The sequence below is a fragment of the Mus pahari genome, chromosome X, assembly GCF_900095145.1.
Source record: "Mus pahari chromosome X, PAHARI_EIJ_v1.1, whole genome shotgun sequence".
Lineage (NCBI taxonomy): Eukaryota > Metazoa > Chordata > Mammalia > Rodentia > Muridae > Mus > Mus pahari.
The window spans coordinates 40,424,625-40,446,305 of record NC_034613.1 but is presented as its reverse complement, the minus strand read 5'-3'; the positions used below and the strand labels follow the sequence as shown (position 1 = coordinate 40,446,305).

General features: G+C 44.0%; 2 protein-coding genes across 3 annotated transcripts; both read left to right on the top strand.

Annotated features, from left to right (window-relative positions):
• Positions 1–4,898: 4,898 nt before the first annotated feature.
• On the top strand, positions 4,899–9,794 carry LOC115063153 (immunoglobulin superfamily member 1-like). The gene is made up of 5 exons (XM_029534488.1): positions 4,899–4,991; positions 7,352–7,480; positions 7,610–7,636; positions 8,003–8,284; positions 8,585–9,794. The coding sequence occupies exons 2-5, from the start codon at positions 7,441–7,443 to the stop codon at positions 8,932–8,934; spliced, it is 699 nt and encodes a 232-aa protein (XP_029390348.1). The 5' UTR covers positions 4,899–4,991; positions 7,352–7,440; the 3' UTR covers positions 8,935–9,794.
• Positions 9,795–12,093: 2,299 nt separating this feature from the next.
• Positions 12,094–20,234, top strand: LOC110313492 (immunoglobulin superfamily member 1). 2 transcript variants are annotated; one of them, XM_029534486.1, is made up of 13 exons: positions 12,094–12,257; positions 12,569–12,689; positions 14,556–14,626; positions 14,709–14,741; positions 15,128–15,418; positions 15,635–15,913; positions 16,493–16,780; positions 17,506–17,793; positions 17,972–18,259; positions 18,456–18,743; positions 18,846–19,124; positions 19,541–19,664; positions 19,814–20,234. In XM_029534486.1, the coding sequence occupies exons 2-13, from the start codon at positions 12,622–12,624 to the stop codon at positions 19,947–19,949; spliced, it is 2,433 nt and encodes an 810-aa protein (XP_029390346.1). In that variant the 5' UTR covers positions 12,094–12,257; positions 12,569–12,621; the 3' UTR covers positions 19,950–20,234. The 2 variants fall into 2 exon arrangements, with proteins under 2 accessions (XP_029390346.1, XP_029390347.1); XM_029534487.1 differs by lacking the exon at positions 14,709–14,741 and having other exon boundaries at positions 19,814–20,165.
• The last annotated feature ends 1,447 nt before the right edge of the window (positions 20,235–21,681 follow it).

The following is a 21,681-nucleotide window of genomic DNA, read 5'->3' as shown; positions in this document are numbered from 1 at the left end:
TCCTGGGAACACCCTCAGTTACATCTTCCTCTTAAACATTGGACATAATGAATACGTTGAAATACAAGCTCAGTTAGTTCACTCCCAATACCCCTGTGTAGCTCTCCTTCCGCACCTGCAAAGCCTAACTCCTCATCTGGTCTTCCTGATTAGGTGTCCTTGCTGTTCTGGAATGCCCACTGGATGGCCTCATCTACATTATACTTTCTCCCAACAGTAGAAAATGACAGCAGCCCAATCTGAAGGGTCTGCAGAAGGATGGCTAAATATATCTTCATGATCTTACACATTCCTCAGCTGGCTTACCATCACAGTGAAGCCAAACAAGGAGAGGTCACAATGCTCATAACTCCTGGAATTTTGTAAAAACCACCACTATTAGGGGGTGGGGGGTGGAAAGTTATTGTTTGAAAGTGAAATTCACTATCCTAAAAATACACCTGGAAGGGGCTGATTTTTGTAGTAAATATTTATAAAGTGTTCTCAGGGTGAAATGGGATGGGATAGGATTGGGTCTCTACTGTGATTTGCAAGAGTTGCAATTTCTACACTTAAAAACCATCTAACCATGATACACTTAAAGCTATTGCTACCAGGCCACTCAGTGTAGTGTGGGGATAAGATGGACATATTTGGTGTTCCTGTGTGTTGGCAAGTGTATCCCCAGGAGGAGATGTTTTGTCCTATGTGTCTCTCCTATTTGGTTGGGACAGTGCATAAAAGACTGATTTGTTCAAAAAGAAACAAACAGCAACAGGAAGACACCATCAGCTTATCAAAAAGTTGATTCTGTGGAATCCCTGACAAGTCAGCTTATGACTCTTCATGATCATGGTTTTGCTCCTCAAAACTCATCTAGAGTTTCTTGACCACCCCTCAGTACTGCTGTGTGAAATAGTCTCTGTTCTTTGTGCTAGCCCAATAGCTTTTGTAGCTCAGAAACACTCTCAAATTGACCTCTGCACATTACACTCCTTACTTAATATACTTCAAATGTGCTCAGTACAGTCTGGTGTTTTGAAGGTACCTTAGAATCTCTAGGAATCTGTAGGAGAGGACTCTGAATATGAAATAAATTTATTATAATTTAAAATTATGCAAAAATACAAATGCTTTTAATAACTAAGTGATATTTTCTTTTTAAAAATTAGTTACATACATTACATTCTGACCACAGTTTCCACCCCGACTCCACCCAGTCTTCACCCCCACCTCCTCTCTCCCCCAGATCTTCCTTTGTTTCCCTGGAGAAAAGAACAGATCTCCCAGGAATATCAACCCAACATGGCCTAACAATTTGCCATAAGACAAGGCACAAACCCTCATATCAAGGCTCAAAACATGACCCAGAAGGAGGAAAAGAGTCCCCAAGGCAGGCAAAAGTGTCAAAGGTAGTCCCCCACTCCCACTCTAATGAGTCTTACAAGAATAGCAAGGTGTGACTGTGAAGGTTTTAGAGACAGACCTCTTCTCTAGACTCAAGTACTGCAAGTGAGGAGTGTAGGTCAAAAATACTTTCAAGTTTCACTACTTTTGAGAAGAGAGTAGGAGCTCCCATGCCAGCCTACCAGATCTAGATCATGCAGAAAGCAAAACAGCACCTAGACATTAGCCACAAAAATAGTTGTTCTCCAAACAATCCTGAAAAGAAGAGTTATTTAAGAATTGCTAAATCTCAAGTGATAAACCAGGAGAAAGACCTCTTAAGCTTCTTGGAGGAAAGAGAGATCGAGAGTGTGAGACAAGGAAAGGAGAAAGTTGTGTGTGTGTGTGTGTGTCTGTGTGTGTGTCTGTGTGTGTGTCTGTGTGTCTGTGTGTTTCACAAACTTATACATTAGATTCCTAATGGAAGGCAACTAGCAGAATCAACATTCAGATAACTCCACCTCCCTGGAACTCTACCATCCCATCCCTTAGACACCATTGGTTCCTCCTGCTAGCTTTATAATGCTCAGCCACTTGAGGTTTCTTCAGGGGAGTCTGCCAGAGAATGCTTCTCTTTCTGCAGGCTACAGGGCTCAAAACCTGGTAGGTAGCCTAGAGACAGAGTTTCTGGCATCTCAATTGCCAGCCATAGTCTGAATGAGGGGCTTCTATGAAGCCTGAATAATAAGTGTTTTCACAACTCAGTGGTGTCCCAAAGCAAAAAGGCTGGAACTAGTGGTACTCTTATCCATGCAGCTCCAGGACCTTCTCAGGCTTCCACAGCCAGATGGGATAATACTGGGCTCTAGATTCAGGTCCAAGACTACAAGCTTCTGCCCACACACTTGCAGAGAGCTAGGGAACAACAAATTTCTTTCTCCCCACATTATTAACAGTGCATCTGATTGGTGACTGTATACGTTTTACAGCACTTTCCCATCTGTGTATTTTTTTTTTAAGTTCCAGTTTGGAACTTAGTTTCATCCTAATTGTCCAATTCAAAGGTGACATAAAATGATGGAACTATGAGACCATTGAGAATACAGGACTCTGTATACAATCTATCTGGCTTTGAATTCTAGCTTAGTTACTAAACTTTAGGCAGTTCGCTTAGTATCTGTTTTCAGTTTTCAAATCTGTAAAATGGGCTTGGTAGTAATGGATCCTTCCTTATGTGGCTATGAGGATTAAATGAGTTAAAACTGATTGGAATCAGTGTCTGGAACTATCATAGCATTTGAAGAAACTTTATGGTAGAAGTAGTTGTGGTGGCCCAAGGTTTTCATCCCAGCATTTGGGAAGTCAAAGGCAGGGGTGCAGTCACTATTAATTCCAGGCTAAAATAGTCTACAAGGTGACTTCTAAGCCAGCTATGCATGATTGTCTCCAAATAATATTGTTGTAGTGTTTCCAGTTTCACACATTGTAATGTTCATTACCATGCTCCAAACAACACCTTACATGCCCAATTTTGTCTCTTCAACGTGTTCAAAACCCTTACTCTCTATCCTTCAACCAGTGCCCTAGTTGAGACACAGAGTAACAGCAAGCTGCCTGCATGTCTCAGAGCAGTACTGCCATGCCAAACTCACTTGCAATGTAGCCTGGTTCCCAGCACTCCTCTGTTGTTTCCTACTCATAGTCTTTAGTAAGCTCTGCTTAGACTCCAGACTCTTAAAGAGCTTGAAGATCTCACTGTATCTTCAGATTCCAGAACAATGTCTGCTACAAAGAACTACTGCTTAGCAAGCATTTGTGCAATTAAAGGCTTGCCATTATGGTCCAGTCCCTAGGTGGTTGTTGACAGGGGCAGTTTCTATTCAGTCCTATACAAAAACACGTGTAGTAATAAGTTCAATTATTATTTCCACTTTTCAAAAGAGAAAAATGATGCTGAGAAGTTAAATAATTTGCCTAGAAATGTCTAGTTAAATTTATATGATTCATCATTCCACAACAATCGGCACTTTGAAATGCTGAGTAAGATCTAAGAATGCCAGAACCCTGCAACTGTTATTACCTGCTACATGACACCATGATGTCCCAGTGCTTCATTTAAAGCGTAGTGTCTGGTTTTCACAGAGTTTCATTAGGTAATTCGAGGTTATCTTACAAAGGTAAACTGAACATAAAGGAAACTTCGGCTATGTCTTATCAATTGTCCCATGAGCCCATTGGTTGCCATACTTTAATCTCATCACATATTATATGTGAGCTAGAGTTAGTGTCTCACCTTAAAATATCATTTAAAAAAAAATTCTTCATGAGGCCAGAGGGCTAACTCAGTCGGAAGAAAAAAAAAGTTCTTTTTGCATATGTCTCCTTACTTGAGTTCAGTCCCCAGAAGCCAAGTTAAAGTCTACCTGGGTGATGTCCATTTGTGATCCCAGTACTTCTATAGTGGGGTGGGAGATGGAGATAAGAGACTCATCCAGAATCTTGAAGGTCAGCTGGCCTGGAATAGGCTGATAGAAACAAGAGGCACCCTGCTTCTACAATTTAGAGGTTTCCCACAGACCCCCGAATGCCTCCCATCTGCACAACAGTGCCAGGCCCTGTCTGCTCTCCAGCTCTATTTTGTAGTCAACAAATTTTTCAAAACATTGCTCTCTATCACCATACACATACTTCCCTAAGGCAGTTAAGGAGGAATTTACAGATTAACAACAGGAGTGGAAGCAGCAGTGGCTACATTTGTTGAGAACTTAGTGTGTGTCAGGCCTGTGGTACTTGGACATTTATTCTAGCCACTAAAATTCTGCTAAGTAGGCTCTGCTATCTTATTTCAAATATGGGAGAAGTGGACCTCAGAGAATTGTACTCGCTTGCTAGGGGTCACACAACTCTTAAATGTAGAAACTAAACTAGATTCTGAAACTTCATGTCTTTAAAGCCTGGACTTTTATCCCAAACTAGACTTTGAAGACTGTCCAAGTTACTAACGACTGTCCTCAAGTGTCCGTTTCCTCAACAGTAAAATCGAGAGAATGACCTGTTATCTTGCAGGGTTACTCTGAAGGTTAGAAAGGCCCGGGGTCAGTGCCAAAAGTGCACACAGTAGGCATTTCAACTATTGTGTTGAAACACTTATGAATGCATGGGGGGCATTTAATGAGCAGAGGAACACCCGAGGTCGCTTTAAAGGCATTGGGGAGCTAGAGAGGTGGCTCTACATACAGCTTCAGCTGTCTTGGGAGCTGGCCCTCTCCCTTCCAGGATACAGTGACCAAATGAAGCTCTGAGCGACAGGCAGGGGGCAGGGGCCTGACTCCAGCTTGGGCAACCTCAGCAGGGAGTAGGGAAAGAGGCGGGAGCTGGGAGGGGCGTTCCAATCCTGGTAGTCAGAGGACTGCAGGTGCTAGGCAGAGTTGCTGTAGGTGGGTTCGCGAGCCCATCGAGGGAGGGGAGGAGGCTAGGGCGGGACAGCAGACGGGTGGGGGAGAGAGGGAGGCGGGGCTCGAGCCCGAGAGGCAGTCCTTAGACAGCTCTTCCCATGCCCGGCAGTTTGCTGCATCTGGAGGAGCTCTCTGGAGAATCTCCAACCTCAGAGCGAGCCTTCTACTACCGTAAGTACCTACAAATGAGCGCATAGTTCAGTGGCTGAAGATTAATTACTGGCCACAAAATCCTAAACAAAACCCGAAAGACCCCCTGCTGTGATTAATCGCTGTAAATCAAACTGCTCCCCAGTCGTTCCCCCCACCCCCTCCATCCCTGCCTCTCTCCTTCTTTCTCCGGATCCGAGCCCCACCTCGATGAGAATCTCTGGGCAATGTGGATATCTCCCCTTTCATTTCTCAGTCTTCCCTCCAAGCCCTAAGCAACGCTTGTACCCAGCACCCCGCGGAGCCCAATCCTTTTGATTGCTGTAGCCCTTAAAGCTATGAAAGGGGCTACCTTTAGATATTTTGTACATATCACTCTCAAAAACACTGCGGCGCTGCCTAATGGTGGGGAAAGTGCTTGGGGTAGAGTGTAAGGGGACCGTTAAAAAAAAAAAAAAAAAAAAAAAAAAAAAAACCTCAACTGCCTAAGTTGGGGGTGGGGGTGAAAGAGCAAAATGGGCGTGGCCAATTTTGAACATTGGGTTGTTCCCAAGTTCCCTGAGCATAAGATTCATCATCTTGGCTGAAATGATATGGTACAATTATGTTTTGTTTTGTTTTGTTTTAATGATTGAGGAGTGGTCAGCCATGCTGAGAAATTCAGCCTTTCTGACTCCACTCCAGTTACCAAGAAACAAGACTCAGATGTCCATGTGGTAAGGCTGGATCAGGCTGGATCCTCAGAGGGCATTCCCTGGGTGCAATCCCAGGTTGAACTCTTTCCTTGGCAAAGAATCTAGTTTCCCCCAATAGATCCTGGCCCAGTGCCCCAAGGGGAAACAGCAACAGGGTGGTATTCAAGCTTTGACCTGGCACTGAGAAAATTGGGGACAAGGGGTTCTAGGAATTGGGATGGGAAGTGTTTCAATATGGTCTTATGCCAAATTGTAACCCTGTTTGAAAAATGAGACAAAATACACCTGTTTACGAGAAACATACAAAGAATGCCTGGCACTGTACGCTCATTTTCCATAATCAAAACCAACAATACCAGATACACACGAATAGATTAAAAAAAAAAGTTCAGAGACTGTAAGTTAAGCATCCTTCAACACAAAACGAAAAAGAAAATCAGGGCCCAGCTCTTCTTGAATCTTCTCAGTGTCACATGTTGTCTAAGGCCCAGGCCTTTTGAAAATGGAGCTTTCCACTTCTCCATTTCACTCACTGTTAGTCTGTTAGCCTTAGACTATATTAGGGGCCACCAGCCTGCGATAAGTTTTAAAAAAACGAAGTCATTCTCTTTTCCTCTTGTGGGAGCTGCATCCACCTCACTCTACTGAGCTAAGATCAAATAGCTGAAGGCAGGTAGGATTTTGTACTATGAGTAGAGGTCCCATGGAGTTTGCGCTGTGAGGACACACCTTCCCTAGGCAAAAGATTACTTTGTGGTGAGAGGGGAGAAGATCCACCTCATGCATATGGAGTACATACGGTTGGGAGTGACTTCTGGAAAAAGTGGAAAAACCTCTCTGAAATCAAATATTTTTTTTAATGTTCCTTCAAATTCAAACAGTTCCATTTTCTTCAGAGGTAGTAAACAAATCTGCTTAGAAGTTAAGGGCAAGTTCTAAGAGGGATCATTTAGTTATACTTTCTTTAACTACGTGGAAGCAGCTGAATTAACTAACACATACTCAAGATAGTGTTCTAACCTTTGGAGGTAAGGGATAAGGGTGCATTCATTATAACCACTCCTTACAGGAAACAGTCTTTGTGATGAACTAGGAGGAGTGACAGAGGATAAAGAAGGGACAAGGACAGGTGCTGCCTCTGGGCACTTGAGCCTTGGAGCTAAAAATGAAATTTAATTTTTATTTAATATTTTAACTTTCAGCAAATTATGTATCCTCTCTACACTCCATTTGCCCCAGCAACAAAATGGCAGCAGTGGTAACGATGCCCCTTTTTATTAAACGATTGGATGACTCAGATGTGTGTGTGTGTGTGTGTGTGTGTGTGTGCGTGCGCACATGCTGTGTGTGACTAGTGCAGTTGTGCACTTGTCTAATTAAAAGGTGACTCTTGGCGTGGTCCACTTCCCCCACTCAGTAGGATTTCTTCAGGCTTGTTTAAGGTCACCTTCTGTGCCTTTGAAATCTCAGGGACAAATAAACATTTCAACAACAACAAAAAAATAGCATCCTGGATCGCAGGAAAAGATCTTGAGTAGAGAGACTGGGAAAAGCGACAAGTGGCCTTATTAATATGCTAGGTTCCTGGAAGCTAGTGGAATGAAGGTTGTAGAGAGGAATGCAGTGATCACACCTCAACTTGAGAGAGCAGAACTAGACCCTGAGCAAGAAAATGTCTTCTTTTAGATTCTACTACCTTTTAAGAAGCAAAGCCTTCAAGACTTGGAATACTACACCAGAGGGCCCCCAGGCCTGGACAGGCCAGAGCGTAAGCCATGATGCTTCGGACCTTCACTCTTTTGCTCCTTTGCATTTGTAAGTTCAAGGAAAGGATGAGAAGCAAGTGACCCTGATAGAGAAGCTCTTGTGAGCAGGCTCCTGGGGGATCTGGGGAGCTGGTTGAGGTTGGAGGGCAATGTAGAAAAGCAAACTTTCTCATTTCAGGGCTCAATTCGGGTATGACTTCACTGGGTAAGTGTCTTCCTGTCAGGGATTGTAAGGTACTGGCCTGTGTATATAGCCTTAAGATACCCAAGAAAGGTTGGGCTACTTGGAAATCAAATCCTCTTCTATTATGATTTGATTTCCCAAGAAATATGCAGAATCTTATCTTGCTTTTAGAAGGTAGTCGACTCCCCCTGCTCAGTTGGATTCCTTAGACATATGTCCCTGGCACCTCTGTCCCAAATCCATACAGGAACAGAAACGCCCACTCCCACAACAAGGCAGAAGTCAGCATCTGGGTGGGTTAGAACTCATTTTAAGGTGTGTTGTGGGGTACTTTGTGGGACGAAGAGGGCTGAGCATTAATATCTTTCTGATTTTGGGTAATGGCAGCAGTGGAATCTCAACCAGAGCTATGGATAGAGTCTAACTATCCCCAGGCCCCTTGGGAGAACATCACACTTCTGTGCAAAAGCCCCTCTCGGGTATCCAGCAAGTTCCTGCTTCTGAAGGATAACACACAGATGACCTGGATTCGTCCTCCTTACAAGACCTTTCAAGTTTCATTCTTCATAGGTGCCCTTACTGAGTCCAATACAGGGCTTTATCGATGCTGCTACTGGAAGGAGAAAGGCTGGTCAAAACCCAGTAAAATTCTAGAGCTAGAAGCACCAGGTGAGATGGCAAGGGTAAAAACTCAAGAACATTCACCCACTCTTAGCACGCAAAATCACCATCCCAGGGAAAGATTTGTTGAAGTGATTCATTTACCTCAAATGCATGCATATATGTGCATCACAGATAACATTTAAGTGCCTACCCAGTAACAGACAATGCATGCAGAGGATGCAACTCTGGAAGGGTGGGGCAAGCAAGAGTTGTTCAGGGAAGGCTCATCTAAATTCCATCTCACCTCTCCTGCTATCTAGGCAGCACCACCCTTTCTTTAACTCATATCAGTTCTTTTTTTTCCAGGCCAACTCCCTAAACCCATCTTCTGGATCCAGGCAAAGAGCCCCCCTCTTCCTGGATGCAATGTTAACATCTTCTGCCATGGATGGCTCCAGGATTTGGTATTTATGCTGTTTAAAGAGGGATACACAGAGCCCGTAGATTACCAAGTCCCAACTGGGACAATGGCCATCTTCTCCATTGACAACTTGGCACCTGAGAATGAAGGGGTTTACATCTGCCGCACTCATATCCAGATGCTCCCCACTCTGTGGTCAGAGCCCAGCAACCCCCTGAAGTTGGTGGTAGCAGGTGGGTGTGGCCATGGCTGCTGGCATCTGACAATTGTTATCCCAGGGATCATGGCTGGTTGAGCAAAAGTTGTTCAGATTACTTGCCTCTGCCAGTTTCTAGGCCCTGCACAGTCAATGAGGTAGAGTTGTTTGACATTTTCCTGAGCTACAAATTAGAGTCACACATGCTTTAAAGCAGATAATTCTTTGACTTGTTTGTGAGCCTACCCAGATATTCAGTAACTTCATCTTATCATAATTTTACTGTCCTTTACTTGTTGATCATCAATCATTCATTCATCCAATATTTATTGAGCACCTAATATGTGCCAGGCATTGCCAGTACAGTCTTAAAATTGGTTTATTAAAAGTTTAAATATATTTGCAATGATTATATTTAAGAGTGGGAAATAGACTGAATCACTGTGCACATTGATGGAAAACAAACAAAACAAATGAGAAAGAAAGCAACAGGTTCCCTTTATCCCATATCACTAGAACCAGTAAAGGCAGCATCAAGCTCTAAAATACAGAAGGCAACTCCCCCAAAGGTCCAAATGCCAGCTTCAACTCCTCTATCCCATGCCTTGGGTGATTCCACACATAATCGTCTTCATAGATCTAGTTTCTGCCACAAGTAAAATAGATCTTGGGAAATTGTGGTGCTACAGAAAGTACCCCGGATTTCTAGTTCCACCCACGACACTGTATGATGTTGAGCAAGTCATATCACTTCTCTGTGCTTTGGTTTTCTCCATTCTAAGAGAGGATAACAGTATTTGTGCAAACTATTGTACAATGTCACTCTCCGCTTCAATTTCATGATCTGAAAAATTGCTATAAGAATAATGCCTACCTCACAGGGTTGTTGTGAGGATTTGCCTAAATAACATGTACAGTGCCTGGCACATACGTTCTCAATAAATGGTAGTTAATAATTTTATTAATATAGCTTTTTCTTGAGGATCAAAAGACAAAGGACTGTTTGAGCCGTGTATATGGATGCTTGTTGTACACATACCCTTCCAACATAGTTCCCCACTAACACACTTCTACAATTAATGTTCACCAGAATTTCCCATTTCTCTATTAATTTTAGGCTGGCAGGAACTTTATATTATTTATACTCAATACCACTAGATTGGCAGTGTCGTGGGTGGAACTAGAAATTTTCATGACACATCCAAAAAGCTCCCATGAGTATATGACAGAGCTGATCTTTTCATAGTAGATGAGCTGCTTGTACCTGGGATCTGAATGGGGATAACATGGAGTCCTATAAAGCTGAAGTTTAGTAGCACAGCCACCTTAGAAAACAATCCATGGAAATGAGGGTGGACCCATTACCAGATGTCATTGGTTTACTGAGTTATCTCCTTATTGACCTCCTCCAACCTTGTGCTGGAAGTGTTGAAAGTAGGGTCTTAAAGCAAGATTAATGTTTTCAGATGCTCTCATCAATATGTCAGTGAAAGTTATACTCTACAAGATGGAATCAAAGTCACTTTTAAAGGTGTAGATTTTCTGGCTGTGGGAAGAACTATATATGTCATTTTAGAGACCTGAAGATACAGGGAATTATGGATGTAGACAGTCCCCTGAGGCAAGCACCTCTACCTGGCTGAGCTCACAGTGGAGCTAATAGAGCTGAATGAGAGAAGAAGGGAGCTTACCCTTGATTATATACATGAAGAGGCATAAATCTAAGACAAGAGAAGGAAAGAAGCTTACATCCCAGTTGCCACTTTTGTCCAAAGAAACTAGGAGAACAATCATAGACTAGGGAAGAACTGGCCAAACTGTATCTTAAGGGTCTCTTCCCTTTCTAGGTCTCTACCCCAAACCAACTCTGATAGCCCATCCTGGGCCCATCCTGGCACCAGGAGAAAGTCTGAGTCTCAGGTGTCAAGGGCCAATATATGGAATGACATTTGCTTTAATGAGGCTGGAAGACTTGAAGAAATCATTTTACCACAAGAAGCCAATAAAAAATGAGGCGTATTTCTACTTCCAGGACCTGAAGATACAGGACACAGGGCACTACCTCTGTTTTTACTATGATGGGTCCTACAGGGGATCACTGCTAAGTGATATCCTGAAAATCTGGGTGACTGGTAAGATATGGATATGCTATGGAACAGGTTATAAAGCTTTCTCTGACTCCCTCTCTCCTCTTGTACTTAGTCAACCAGCAAAGGCTAGTAGTGGTGGGGGGACAGGAACAGAATTTGTGCACCACACTGAGGGATTTGTAAAGTACAAATTGGAAGACAGAGGAGGGGAAATCGCCCTAAATAGTAGAAGGAGTGGAGACTTTCACCATTGGCTGTTTGTATTTTGGGTCTCATCCTAGACACTTTCCCCAAGACCTGGCTACTTGTTCAGCCCAGTCCTGTGATTCAAATGGGTCAGAACGTGAGCCTGAGGTGTGGAGGACTGATGAATGGAGTGGGTCTTGCACTCTATAAGAAGGGAGAAGAAAAGCCCCTTCAGTTTCTGGATGCCTCCAGCAACACTGGCAACAATTCATTCTTCCTAAAGAATGTGACCTACAGGGATGCTGGCATCTATAGCTGCCACTATTATCTTACCTGGAAGACATCCATTAAGATGGCAACATACAACACTGTGGAGCTGATAGTTGTAGGCAAGTGATCTTAACTGGTTTTAATTTTCCTGTCACCTACTTGCTTTTATTATTATTATCATACTCTAAGGAGGGGGTTAGTGGCTTGTGCAATTTCCTAGAGGTACAAACTAAAGAGAAAACACTGGGAGTATGGTGTAGTGCTTTCTATCCTTCAGGAACCTTCTCTCCTGAGATTAACCTTAAGCCTTGCCTCTCAGCACGACACAGCCCCACTGTGAGTTATGAAAAAAATTAAAAATAATTTCTTTCAAGCCAAGGAGAGTTTACAGGTATGGGGTCTTCCTGATTGAAATTAAGAACCAGTAGTTTTTAGAGAACCACGGAGAGGGGAAAAGAACTCTAAATACACAAAGTTTGAAGTCATTAACCAAATGTAAGTGAAGAAAATCCCAAATGGAGAGCTGTGAGACATTTGGCAGGGGAGAGGGCACTGACTTAGTGTCACTTCTAACTGTGGTCTCTGGATTGGTTTCAGATAAGCCCCCCAAACCCTCCCTTTCAGCTTGGCCCAGTTCCGTGTTCAAAGTAGGAAAGACCATCACCCTTCAGTGCCGAGTGTCTCATCCAGTACTTGAATTTTCTTTGGAATGGGAAGAAAGAACAACATTCCAAAAATTCTCAGTAGATGGAGACTTCCTCATCACTGACATTGAAGGGCAAGGCACAGGAACCTACAGTTGCAGCTATCGTATTGAGGCACACCCTGACACCTGGTCACATCGCAGTAAGCCTCTGAAGTTGGTGGGACCAGCAGGTGAGAAGATAAGTTCTCATATCCTGGGATTCCAAAACAGTGCCCAACAATATCTGAGAAGGGGAGTGAGGGCTTGGAAATCAGGACCCATGCATCTAGACACACTTTCCTTGGGTGTGCTACGATAACTCCAAGAGTGATCAGAATATTCTGAAGAATCCTTCCTATTCTCCATGAACAGGAAGGACACATCTGTCTCAAGCTTCTAAACAAAAGCTTTCTCTGTGACTAGCTCCCCTCCCCCGCCATGACATTATCTGTTTGACCTCATCCCCATCAAGGTTTCTGCTTCTGGTCTCCTCTGGTCACAGGCTTCCTCACCTGGAATTCCATTGTGAATGAAGCTGTCAGGGTGTCCTTAACCATGCAGCTTGCTTCCTTGCTCTTGCTAGTGGTGTGGATTCGGTGGAAGTGTCGGAGACTGAGGCTCAGGTAATTTGTTCAGCCTGTTGTTGCCCAAGCTAGCTGACTGTGTGATCTCTTAGTCTCCAGAATGGGCCAGTCCCCAGTTACTGTAAGCATGGGGACACATTCTTAGGTTTTTCTGCAGCATCTAGACTTACAAGTCAATGCATTCTCAGTCCATTTTTTCTCTTTCACCTCACAGAAGGGTCATTACCCAAGCCAAGTGGAGTCATGTATAGTTTTGGGGGGCTACAAGAATAATCAGAAGCATGTTCCCTGACCTCTACACCACCTGCAGTGCCCAAATCGCCTCTTAAACAGCTCTGTCCACAACACATTATAACTCTCTTCCCTATTGATATGGTGTGAACATGCTTGCTTGTAAGAAGCTATGCTGTTGGCTGTAAAGCTTATTATCTAACTACCATCCTATTTTTTTCCAACATTATACCCCTCACATTCAAGGGATAAAGAGAATATTTTAGTCCATTCTAGGTTGCTTACAAACCAGTTTTTCTGTTACTCTTGATTCCTATTGTTTGTGCAGAGCACCCTTAGTGTAGAGTTTTGAGCTGGATAGGCATTTGATAAGACAATAAATGGAGCCAGAGGGTCAGATTGTTTCCTCTAGCCAGCAAATACAGCTCACAAGATCCTACTGCCATTTCTTTAGATTCTCTAGTGTCCTTTGGACCATTGATATCTCTCCCTAATCCCCACGGTTTTCTAAGGATATTCCAGATGACAATGAAAAGAAAAGTAACAGTTCTTCATCGAGTAGAGGTCTTACTACCTGGATATTTTGCCCACTTCCCTCCACTCCCCGCTCCTGGATGTACCTGTCTGCCACCTTTGTGTGTCTGGGAAAGTTAATACACAATGGAAGGTCACTGTGACTCCATGTGTCTGTGTTTTCTGCTGGGATCTGAGGGACAGTGTGTCAGAGCAACAAGTTGAGAGAGCCAATTATGGTTGGAAAAAACACCTCGGAGTTTTCATATTCAGGGAGGTCAATTTTTATGGCCTATAGATCTGTCCTAAATTTCATATGCTTTAGGCTAAGCTCCTAGTGGGATTATCATACTCCAAGATCATCGCATCAAAGAATAAGAACAGAATCTAGTTTTCATAGAAAGCAGCTTGAAAGTTGATTTCTGACCAGAAAATGGCTGAGGAGAGTCACTGTTTCCCAAGGAAAACAAAACTGTCAGTTGAATTTCGGTTCTATACCTCCTAATTGCACGGGAGGCAGAGCTTAGCAACAGTGCTACACATTTGTAGTCACAATCTATGTGGTGGAGGGAGAGAGATCCCACTTTCTGACAAGCTCACTCAGGACTGACAGGCTGTCCTCTGGTAATTCATCAAGGCTGCCTAGGCAACCCTTCCATAACAAAGGCAGGTGAGGCAGGTCAGTCTGAAGACCAATACTGCCATAGGAACAACTGCTTCCAAACTTAAACTTGATGACTGAGAAACACTCAAGGTTGCTCTTTCCACCCCCACACTCAACCACCCAGAGCTGCGGTGCTTGCTCCAGGGGTTCCGAGAACTGGAGATACAAAAGCACTTTCCCACCTGACATCTCATTTGCTGCAGCAACCTCATCAGGGGCCATGGGAAGCTGATATATAATACAGACTGGGGGAGGGGTGGAGATGAGGGGCATGGAGGTCATAGAAGTGCAAGAGGTTTGGAGGCAATTAGGCCCTCAAGAAGAAAAGTCATCAGTGTCAGAAAAGATTATGTCCCATTATCCTGGTCATGCCCAATCCCTATTGGGTAGTGAATAAGCCAATGACATAAATTGCCGCCCCCTTCTCCCCACCCTCCCCCTAATCCCAGCAACTCCTCTCATCTTTTTTTTTTTTTTTTTTTTTCTGGTCTCGCTAGAGAAGCCTGGTTGTTGGGAACTGCTCAAGGGGTCGCCATGCTCTTCATACTCATGGCTCTTCTTTGCTGTGGTGAGTACAAAGGGGTGGGACAGGGGTCTGGGCAGCAGGCTGGGGAGGAGGGAGCCGAACCTGGCAAGGGTTTCTTTTGCAGGGCTGTGCAATGGGGCATTGACAGAGGAGATTGGTGAGTTTTATCCTGCCCCAGACTGGGACATTCCTCTCTGGAGATCCGAAATAACTACAGAGTGTCAGTGTCAGTGCCCAGCGAGTGACTGGTTGGGAGGAAAGGACAGCCAGGAAGGGGCACTTGTTAAAGCTACTGGCAGCACTCAGCCTCCAACTTTGTCTTTCTGCCTGTAAAAATTTCCTTCAGACTCCTGTACTTTTGTGAGGCTAAGCTGAGAAAGCAGCTTCCCCTTTTCCAGTACCTGGAGAAAGAAGCAAGATAGGAAAGAGAGGCTTCTGATTGAAGGGGAGGGGGCGTGTGAGCTGGGTAGGGGTCTTCAAGAGAAAGGAAAGGAGGGAGGGGGAATACCAAGAGGATGGCTTTATTAACTCTGCTGTTTCTAGAAATAATCATGCCAACCCCTAAGCCTGAACTGTGGGCAGAGACGAACTTCCCTCTGGCCCCATGGAAGAACTTAACCCTCTGGTGCAGAAGCCCTTCTGGCTCAACAAAGGAGTTTGTCTTACTGAAGGACGGGACCGGGTGGATTGCAACCCGCCCGGCCTCAGAGCAGGTCCGGGCTGCCTTCCCTCTTGGCGCCCTGACCCACAGCCACACCGGGAGTTACCATTGCCATTCATGGGAGGAGATGGCTGTGTCAGAGCCTAGTGAAGCACTTGAACTAGTGGGGACAGGTAAGAGAAAACAGAGGATCCTCCCGGAGTGATCCCCAGTGCCCCTGGAACTCTTGTGCTGCTGGGAGTAAAGGGTGGGGGAGGGGTGAGGAAAAGAAAGGTGACAGACTGAGGAACTGGGGTACATTTCATTTGTTTGCAGAGAAAGTAACTGAGCGTCCCATCCTAGGCAAATCCAAACTTTTGATTCCCTGGCCATCCCACTTTGTTTTCTAGACATCCTCCCCAAACCTGTCATTTCGGCTTCCCTTCCAATCCGGGGCCAGGAACTGCAGATCCGCTGTAAAGGATGGCTGGAAGGTTTGGGGTTTGCTCTGTATAAAAAGGGAGAGCAGGAACCTATCCAGCAACTTGGTGCTGTTGGGCGAGAAGCCTTCTTTACAATTCAAAGAATGGAGGATAAAGAGGAGGGCAATTACAGCTGCCGCACGCACACTGAAATGCAGCCCTTCAAGTGGTCTGAGCCCAGTGAGCCCCTGGAGCTTGTCATAAAAGGTATAGCTGAATAGGGTGGGGGGGAGGGGCGGGAAAGTGCGTGATAGACACTCCTATCTCCACCACAAACTTTGCTGCTGGTACTAGGAGCCTGTGTCCAATCTTAGAGCCAGGCAGGCGTGGCACTGGGAGTGCCAGGGCCCCTGGCTCCGCGATATTAATAGCCGTAATTGTTATTAATAGCTTGGGTTTGTGGAGGGTGATTTAATTTTTCTGATTATTTTCCCATCAATTATCTCATTTAAGCATAGAGGAAATCTTGAAATGAGGTGAAGCAGCTACTATTTCATTCTCTTATCCAGATGGGCGAACCAAGGTTCAGAACTAATAGAGTCCTGAAGAAAGTTTACTCTTTCACTATACTCCTTTGCCCGTTCCAGTGACAGTGAAGATTTCTCTGGAGGCAATGAGGGACAGGGATTAGGGATCCCTATAAAAACAAACAAATAAACAAAGCCATCAATTCATATATGTCTGAATGAAACGCATATAGTGGACTTCTTCCTAAAACCAGCATTTGTTGTATTTGCTTCATGTTTTCTTGATTTGTTTTTGTGATGTTTTGTTTTTCTTTTCTAGAATTGTACCCCAAGCCTTTCTTCAAGACCTGGGCTAGCCCTGTGGTCACTCCTGGTTCCCGAGTGACTTTCAATTGCTCCACCTCCCATGAACACATGAGCTTTATTCTTTATAAGGATGGCAATGAAATTGCATCCAGTGACCTAGCCTGGGGAAACCCAGGAGCTAGTACAGCCCACTTTCTAATCATTTCAGTGGGCATTGGTGATGGAGGAAACTATAGCTGCCGTTATTATGACTTTTCCATCTGGTCTGAGCCCAGCAACCCTGTGGAGCTCATTGTGACAGGTTAGGGAGGGGAAGTTTTCGGGGGGGGGGTATTGACCCCAGTGGGGGGAAGAAATGTATTCTCTAAAGGAAACTGAGAACATTCTTAGGACAGTGCTTAGTGTATGATAATAAACTGTCCATGTAGGACAGCTGCACATGTCACTATCATAAGAAGAAACAACAAAGGAGTAGGGGAGGCCAATAATTCACTTCTGAAGAAAGAAGTGAAGGTGTCCAATCCAAGAACCACGCTCAAGTTGCTTGCTTTCCGAGATAATCCTTTTAGGCTTGGCCTTGAGCTTTGGGTTGAATCCTCAGCCTTTTCCTGATCTGTCAGGGATTGGTGGCTGGATGGCCCTCAGAGAACAGGAGAAAACCTTGAAACGTCAGGTACATGTTATACAGCCATTACAAATGACCATATCAAAGGGTGTTAAATGTCATAGGAAAGGGTTTGCAATATAAACATATCAGACTCTTCATCCCTTCATGCACTGGGGGTCTCAATTACATAAATAGCCTCAGCTCCAAGGACATAGTCATGTATTAAAATATAAGAGGAAAAGTAGGTAAGGAATCGTTATACTTGAGTTGGCAAAATTATGTTTTCTTCATTAGTTTTTTATTGCATTTTCTAATTTTCTACAATCAACATATATCATCTCCTATAACAACATTATAAAAGCTATTTGCAAAGTGTGGGAAGCAGTCTTCTCTTATATTATGATCTTTTTTCATTTTAGAATTCTACCCCAAACCCACACTCCTGGCACAGCCAGGCCCTGTGGTGCTTCCTGGGAAGGATGTGACCCTGCGCTGCCAAGGAATTTTGCAGGGCATGAGGTTTGCCCTCTTGCAGGAGGGTACTCATACCCCTTTACAGTTCCAGAGTGCCTTGGGGACCTCAGTTGACTTCCTCCTCCACACTGTTGGAGCAGAGGACTATGGGAACTACAGCTGTGTCTACTATGAGACAACCATGTCGAACAGGGGCTCATCCCTTAGTACCCCTCTTATGATCTGGGTGACTGGTAAGAACAGACAAAACCTGGGGCTGGGATAGGGTCAATTGAGCAAGGACTATGAGGGATAATGTCTGCTAGAACTATAGGCCAAATTATGAAGGGGATTCAAAGCACAGCAATCATCATGGAGGACAGCTAAGAAAGCTGTATACTCATATCTCACTCATCACTGTTCTCCATCTAGACACATTCCCCAGACCATGGTTGTCTGCTGAGCCTAGTTCTGTGGTCACCATGGGGCAGAATGTTACTCTACGGTGTCAAGGACCAGTCCGTGGAGTTGGGTACATTCTACACAAAGAAGGAGAAGCCACTTCGATGCAGCTTTGGGGGTCCACTAGCAATGAAGGAGCATTCCCTATCATCAATATATCTGGTGCTAGTATAGGACGTTATAGCTGCTGTTACCACCCTGACTGGATGAGCCCTATCAAGATTCAGCCTAGCAACACTCTGGAACTCATAGTCACTGGTAAGGGGATGAAACCATGGAACGGGTGTTGTAGTGTCGAAAGGATCAGATTGACTGATTCGAGGAAGATGTTTTTAAAGAACTCATCGAGAGGCAAACAGTAGTCTCATCTCTTTATTGATGAAATACTAGAGGAGCTTATGGAAAAATAAACACGAAAATGGCTGACCTCTAACCCACAGTTAATTTCTTGTAGGTTTACTCCCCAAGCCCAGCCTGTTAGTCCAGCCTGGTCCCATGGTAGCCCCTGGAGAAAACATGACTCTTCAATGTCAAGGAGAACTGCCAGATTCAACATTTGTCCTGTTGAAGGAGGGGACACGACAGCCCTTAGAACAACAGAGGCCAAGTGGGTACAGAGCGGACTTCTGGATGCCAGTGGTGAGGGATCAAGATTCTGGTGTTTACAGCTGTGTTTATTATCTGGATTCTGCTCCCCTTGTGGCTTCAAATCACAGCAACTCTCTAGAGATCTGGGTGACCGGTAAGGTTCTGAAACCCTGCCTTTTAGAGGTTACAAATAGTACAAGAAATGGTGCGCTCCAGGGTCACTTCTTTTAACTCTGTGTTCTTGGTCTGGTTACAGATAAGCCCCCTAAACCCTCTCTGTCAGCCTGGCCCAGCACTGTGTTCAAACTAGGCAAGGACATCACCCTTCAGTGCCGAGGACCCCTGCCAGGAGTTGAATTTGTGCTAGAGCATGATGGAGAAGAGGCCCCCCAACAGTTTTCGGAGGATGGAGATTTTGTTATTGACAACATGGAAGGGAAAGGCATTGGAAACTACAGTTGCAGCTACCGGCTGCAGGCCTACCCTGACATCTGGTCAGAGCCCAGCGATGCCCTGGAGCTGGTTGGAGCTGCAGGTGAGTGGATAATGCTTCCATCAAAGTTCCTGTTGTTAAGCTCCTGGGATCTCAAGAACAGTCCCCACAAAGATAACCCAAGTAGGAGACAGGAAGGGTGTGGAGTTGGAGCCCTCAAGTATATCCTAGCTTGTATAAAGATGAGCAGATCATACTTTGTGTTCACTTAGAGACACTGAATAGATTCATCTAAGGCCTCCCCGCCTGGCTGAAAGGAGATCTGAGTGACTCAGTCTATTCTCCTTGCACCTTGATGGGTCATTTCTTCTACAGCTCAATGCATGGCTTACATGTAACTCTGGGGAGGCAAAAGTGAGAGGACAACCTAATATTTAAATAATAATAATAATAATAATAATAATAATAATAATAATAATAATGCTAAGCTACAATTCTGATTTTTTGATATACCACAGGGCCTGTTGCTCAAGAGTGCACTGTGGGTAACATTGTCCGAAGTACCCTGATTGTGGTGGTTGTGGTAGCCTTGGGGATAGTGCTAGCCGTAGAGTGGAAGAAGTGGCCTCGACTTCGGACTAGGTAAATACTCACTCAGCCAAGTTCAGTTCCAGAAATGGAGTGCTGCTGGAAAATCCATTATCCAGTTACTTCTCTGGCATCTCAGCCCTGCCCTACAATTTGTTTTCAGGGACCGCCCATTAGGTTTTTTATCTTTTTTCTTTATACAGGGGCTCTGAGACAGATGGAAGAGATCAGACTGTAGTCCTTGAAGAGTGTAACCAAGAAGGAGAAACAGGCACTACCACCAATTCTCCTTCATCTGTCTCACAGGAAGTCTCAGTGGAGCTGACAGTCCCAATATAATTACCCTCTCCTTTATAAGAGCTTTCCTCTTCTGTCTTTTACCTGCAGAGACCTGAAAAGCTCACTCGTTTACCCTAGAATTCAGCGGCAGGCATTTACTGCTTCTTGACCTCTAACCACCTGAGTTGGGTCAAGAGAATTCTGGGAGTGGCAAGTTCTACCAGGCCAAGCTATTTCCTTTATCCCGGTAACTCCTCACTGTACTGACTTACTGGTGCATGCAATTCTGTTAAAAATGTATTCTTCTGAATAAAGAGAATATTCACTATTTAACTGCAAACCAAACCATGGTAGTGGTCTTTTTGTTTGTTTGTTTGTTCTGTTTTGCACATACAACAGCAGAAATGATAAGAGGAAATGGGGCTGCTACTAATAGGGAAGGCAGATCAAGGATGGGGAGGAATGAGGAGGAGGGTAGGAGGGCTCCCAAATAGCACTTTGCCACTTAGTTTAAGTCATGGGCACTGAAGATAATGTTCTTCGGCCCCTCCATCCTATCCCTGAATGACAGTGTTCTGTTCAAGTTAAACATGAGGAGGACAAACATTGAAGTCATACTATTTTTTTTTCACTTTGTTATTTTTAAGTCCATAGGTTTTCAAACAGCAGATCTGGCCCTCTATATAACTTTGAAACTGGCCAAGTATGTCTTGTGACACTTATCAGCAACCACAGGGTATTAACTAATTCCATAGTAATTATGAATAATTAATACAAATGGATATTTTACCCCCTATGAAGAAATTTCAGTCTCTCCAAAGGTCTGGTCTCTAGCAGTGGAATCTTTGGATGTGAGCAAGCAGTTATCAGGTGTGATGATTACCAGGGAACCTTTGACTGTCACTCCCAGGACTCAAATTGGAACTGTCTCTTCCTTTTAGTGTTTGATCCTTTATCCTGCATGAACACCCACTTTCCATCATGGATGGGAATTTAGCATATATTAGGCATGTTTGATGGGGGAGGGTGGGGTGTCTACTTCCTTGAACTTTGTTTAAGACCTCAGAAGAATTGAACTGTGGGTCCTACAGGAGGTTATGAGCCCTTCACACATGAAAACACCCTTGAAGGAACCCTAAAGTTCCTTGCCTCCCACTACTGTGAAACAGCAAATATTGTTCAATAGAAAAATATATGAGGGTTGAGCACACAGTGAATTATTTAACCCAGGGTACAATAAAGTGCATAAAGTAACTCTTATATCCTGACATTAGGAAGCTTATTTATTCTAGAAGTTAATGAAAAAGAATGCATCCCATTTCCCTTAATCCTGAAGAATGAAACACGCTGTGTATTATAGACTAATTTGTATTAAGCTCTGTGGAATGTAGAAGTACAAAGTCCCACTCTGATTTCCATTTGATGAGATTCTATTAGTTGCTTATACTAATTTCTTATAGTGTTTCTAAAAATTGCATTTGAAAAGTGCTTTTACATTTGAATCCAGCCAAACCTAATTGTTGTTTTGTGGTGAACATTATTCTCTGCCCTCAAACTCTACATCCTTAACCCTCAGTCTAGCCTTTTGAACACTGGAAATAGGCCAGTCCTTAGTCCTTGGTTTTAGGATAAAAAAAGTCCTTTGATGGGGACCAGTTATGTTTTCTGATCTTCGGGTGTTTCAAAGTGTATGTTGTCAAGGTTAGTGACAGAGCAGTCCAAGTTATCAAGGGATCATTTGATTGTTCTAGCTATTCACACACACACACACACACACACACACACACACACA

Bases quoted from the DNA above. Each gene is read 5' to 3' on its own strand.
- LOC115063153 (XM_029534488.1), top strand. From the start codon at position 7,441: ATGATGCTTCGGACCTTCACTCTTTTGCTCCTTTGCATTT. The intron at 7,637-8,002 runs GTAAGTGTCTTC...GGGTAATGGCAG, and splicing joins TTCGGGTATGACTTCACTGG to CAGTGGAATCTCAACCAGAG. The intron at 8,285-8,584 runs GTGAGATGGCAA...TTTTTTTTCCAG, and splicing joins TCTAGAGCTAGAAGCACCAG to GCCAACTCCCTAAACCCATC.
- LOC110313492 (XM_029534486.1), top strand. From the start codon at position 12,622: ATGCAGCTTGCTTCCTTGCTCTTGCTAGTGGTGTGGATTCGGTGGAAG. The intron at 12,690-14,555 runs GTAATTTGTTCA...TGGTCTCGCTAG, and splicing joins TGTCGGAGACTGAGGCTCAG to AGAAGCCTGGTTGTTGGGAA. The intron at 14,627-14,708 runs GTGAGTACAAAG...TTTCTTTTGCAG, and splicing joins CATGGCTCTTCTTTGCTGTG to GGCTGTGCAATGGGGCATTG.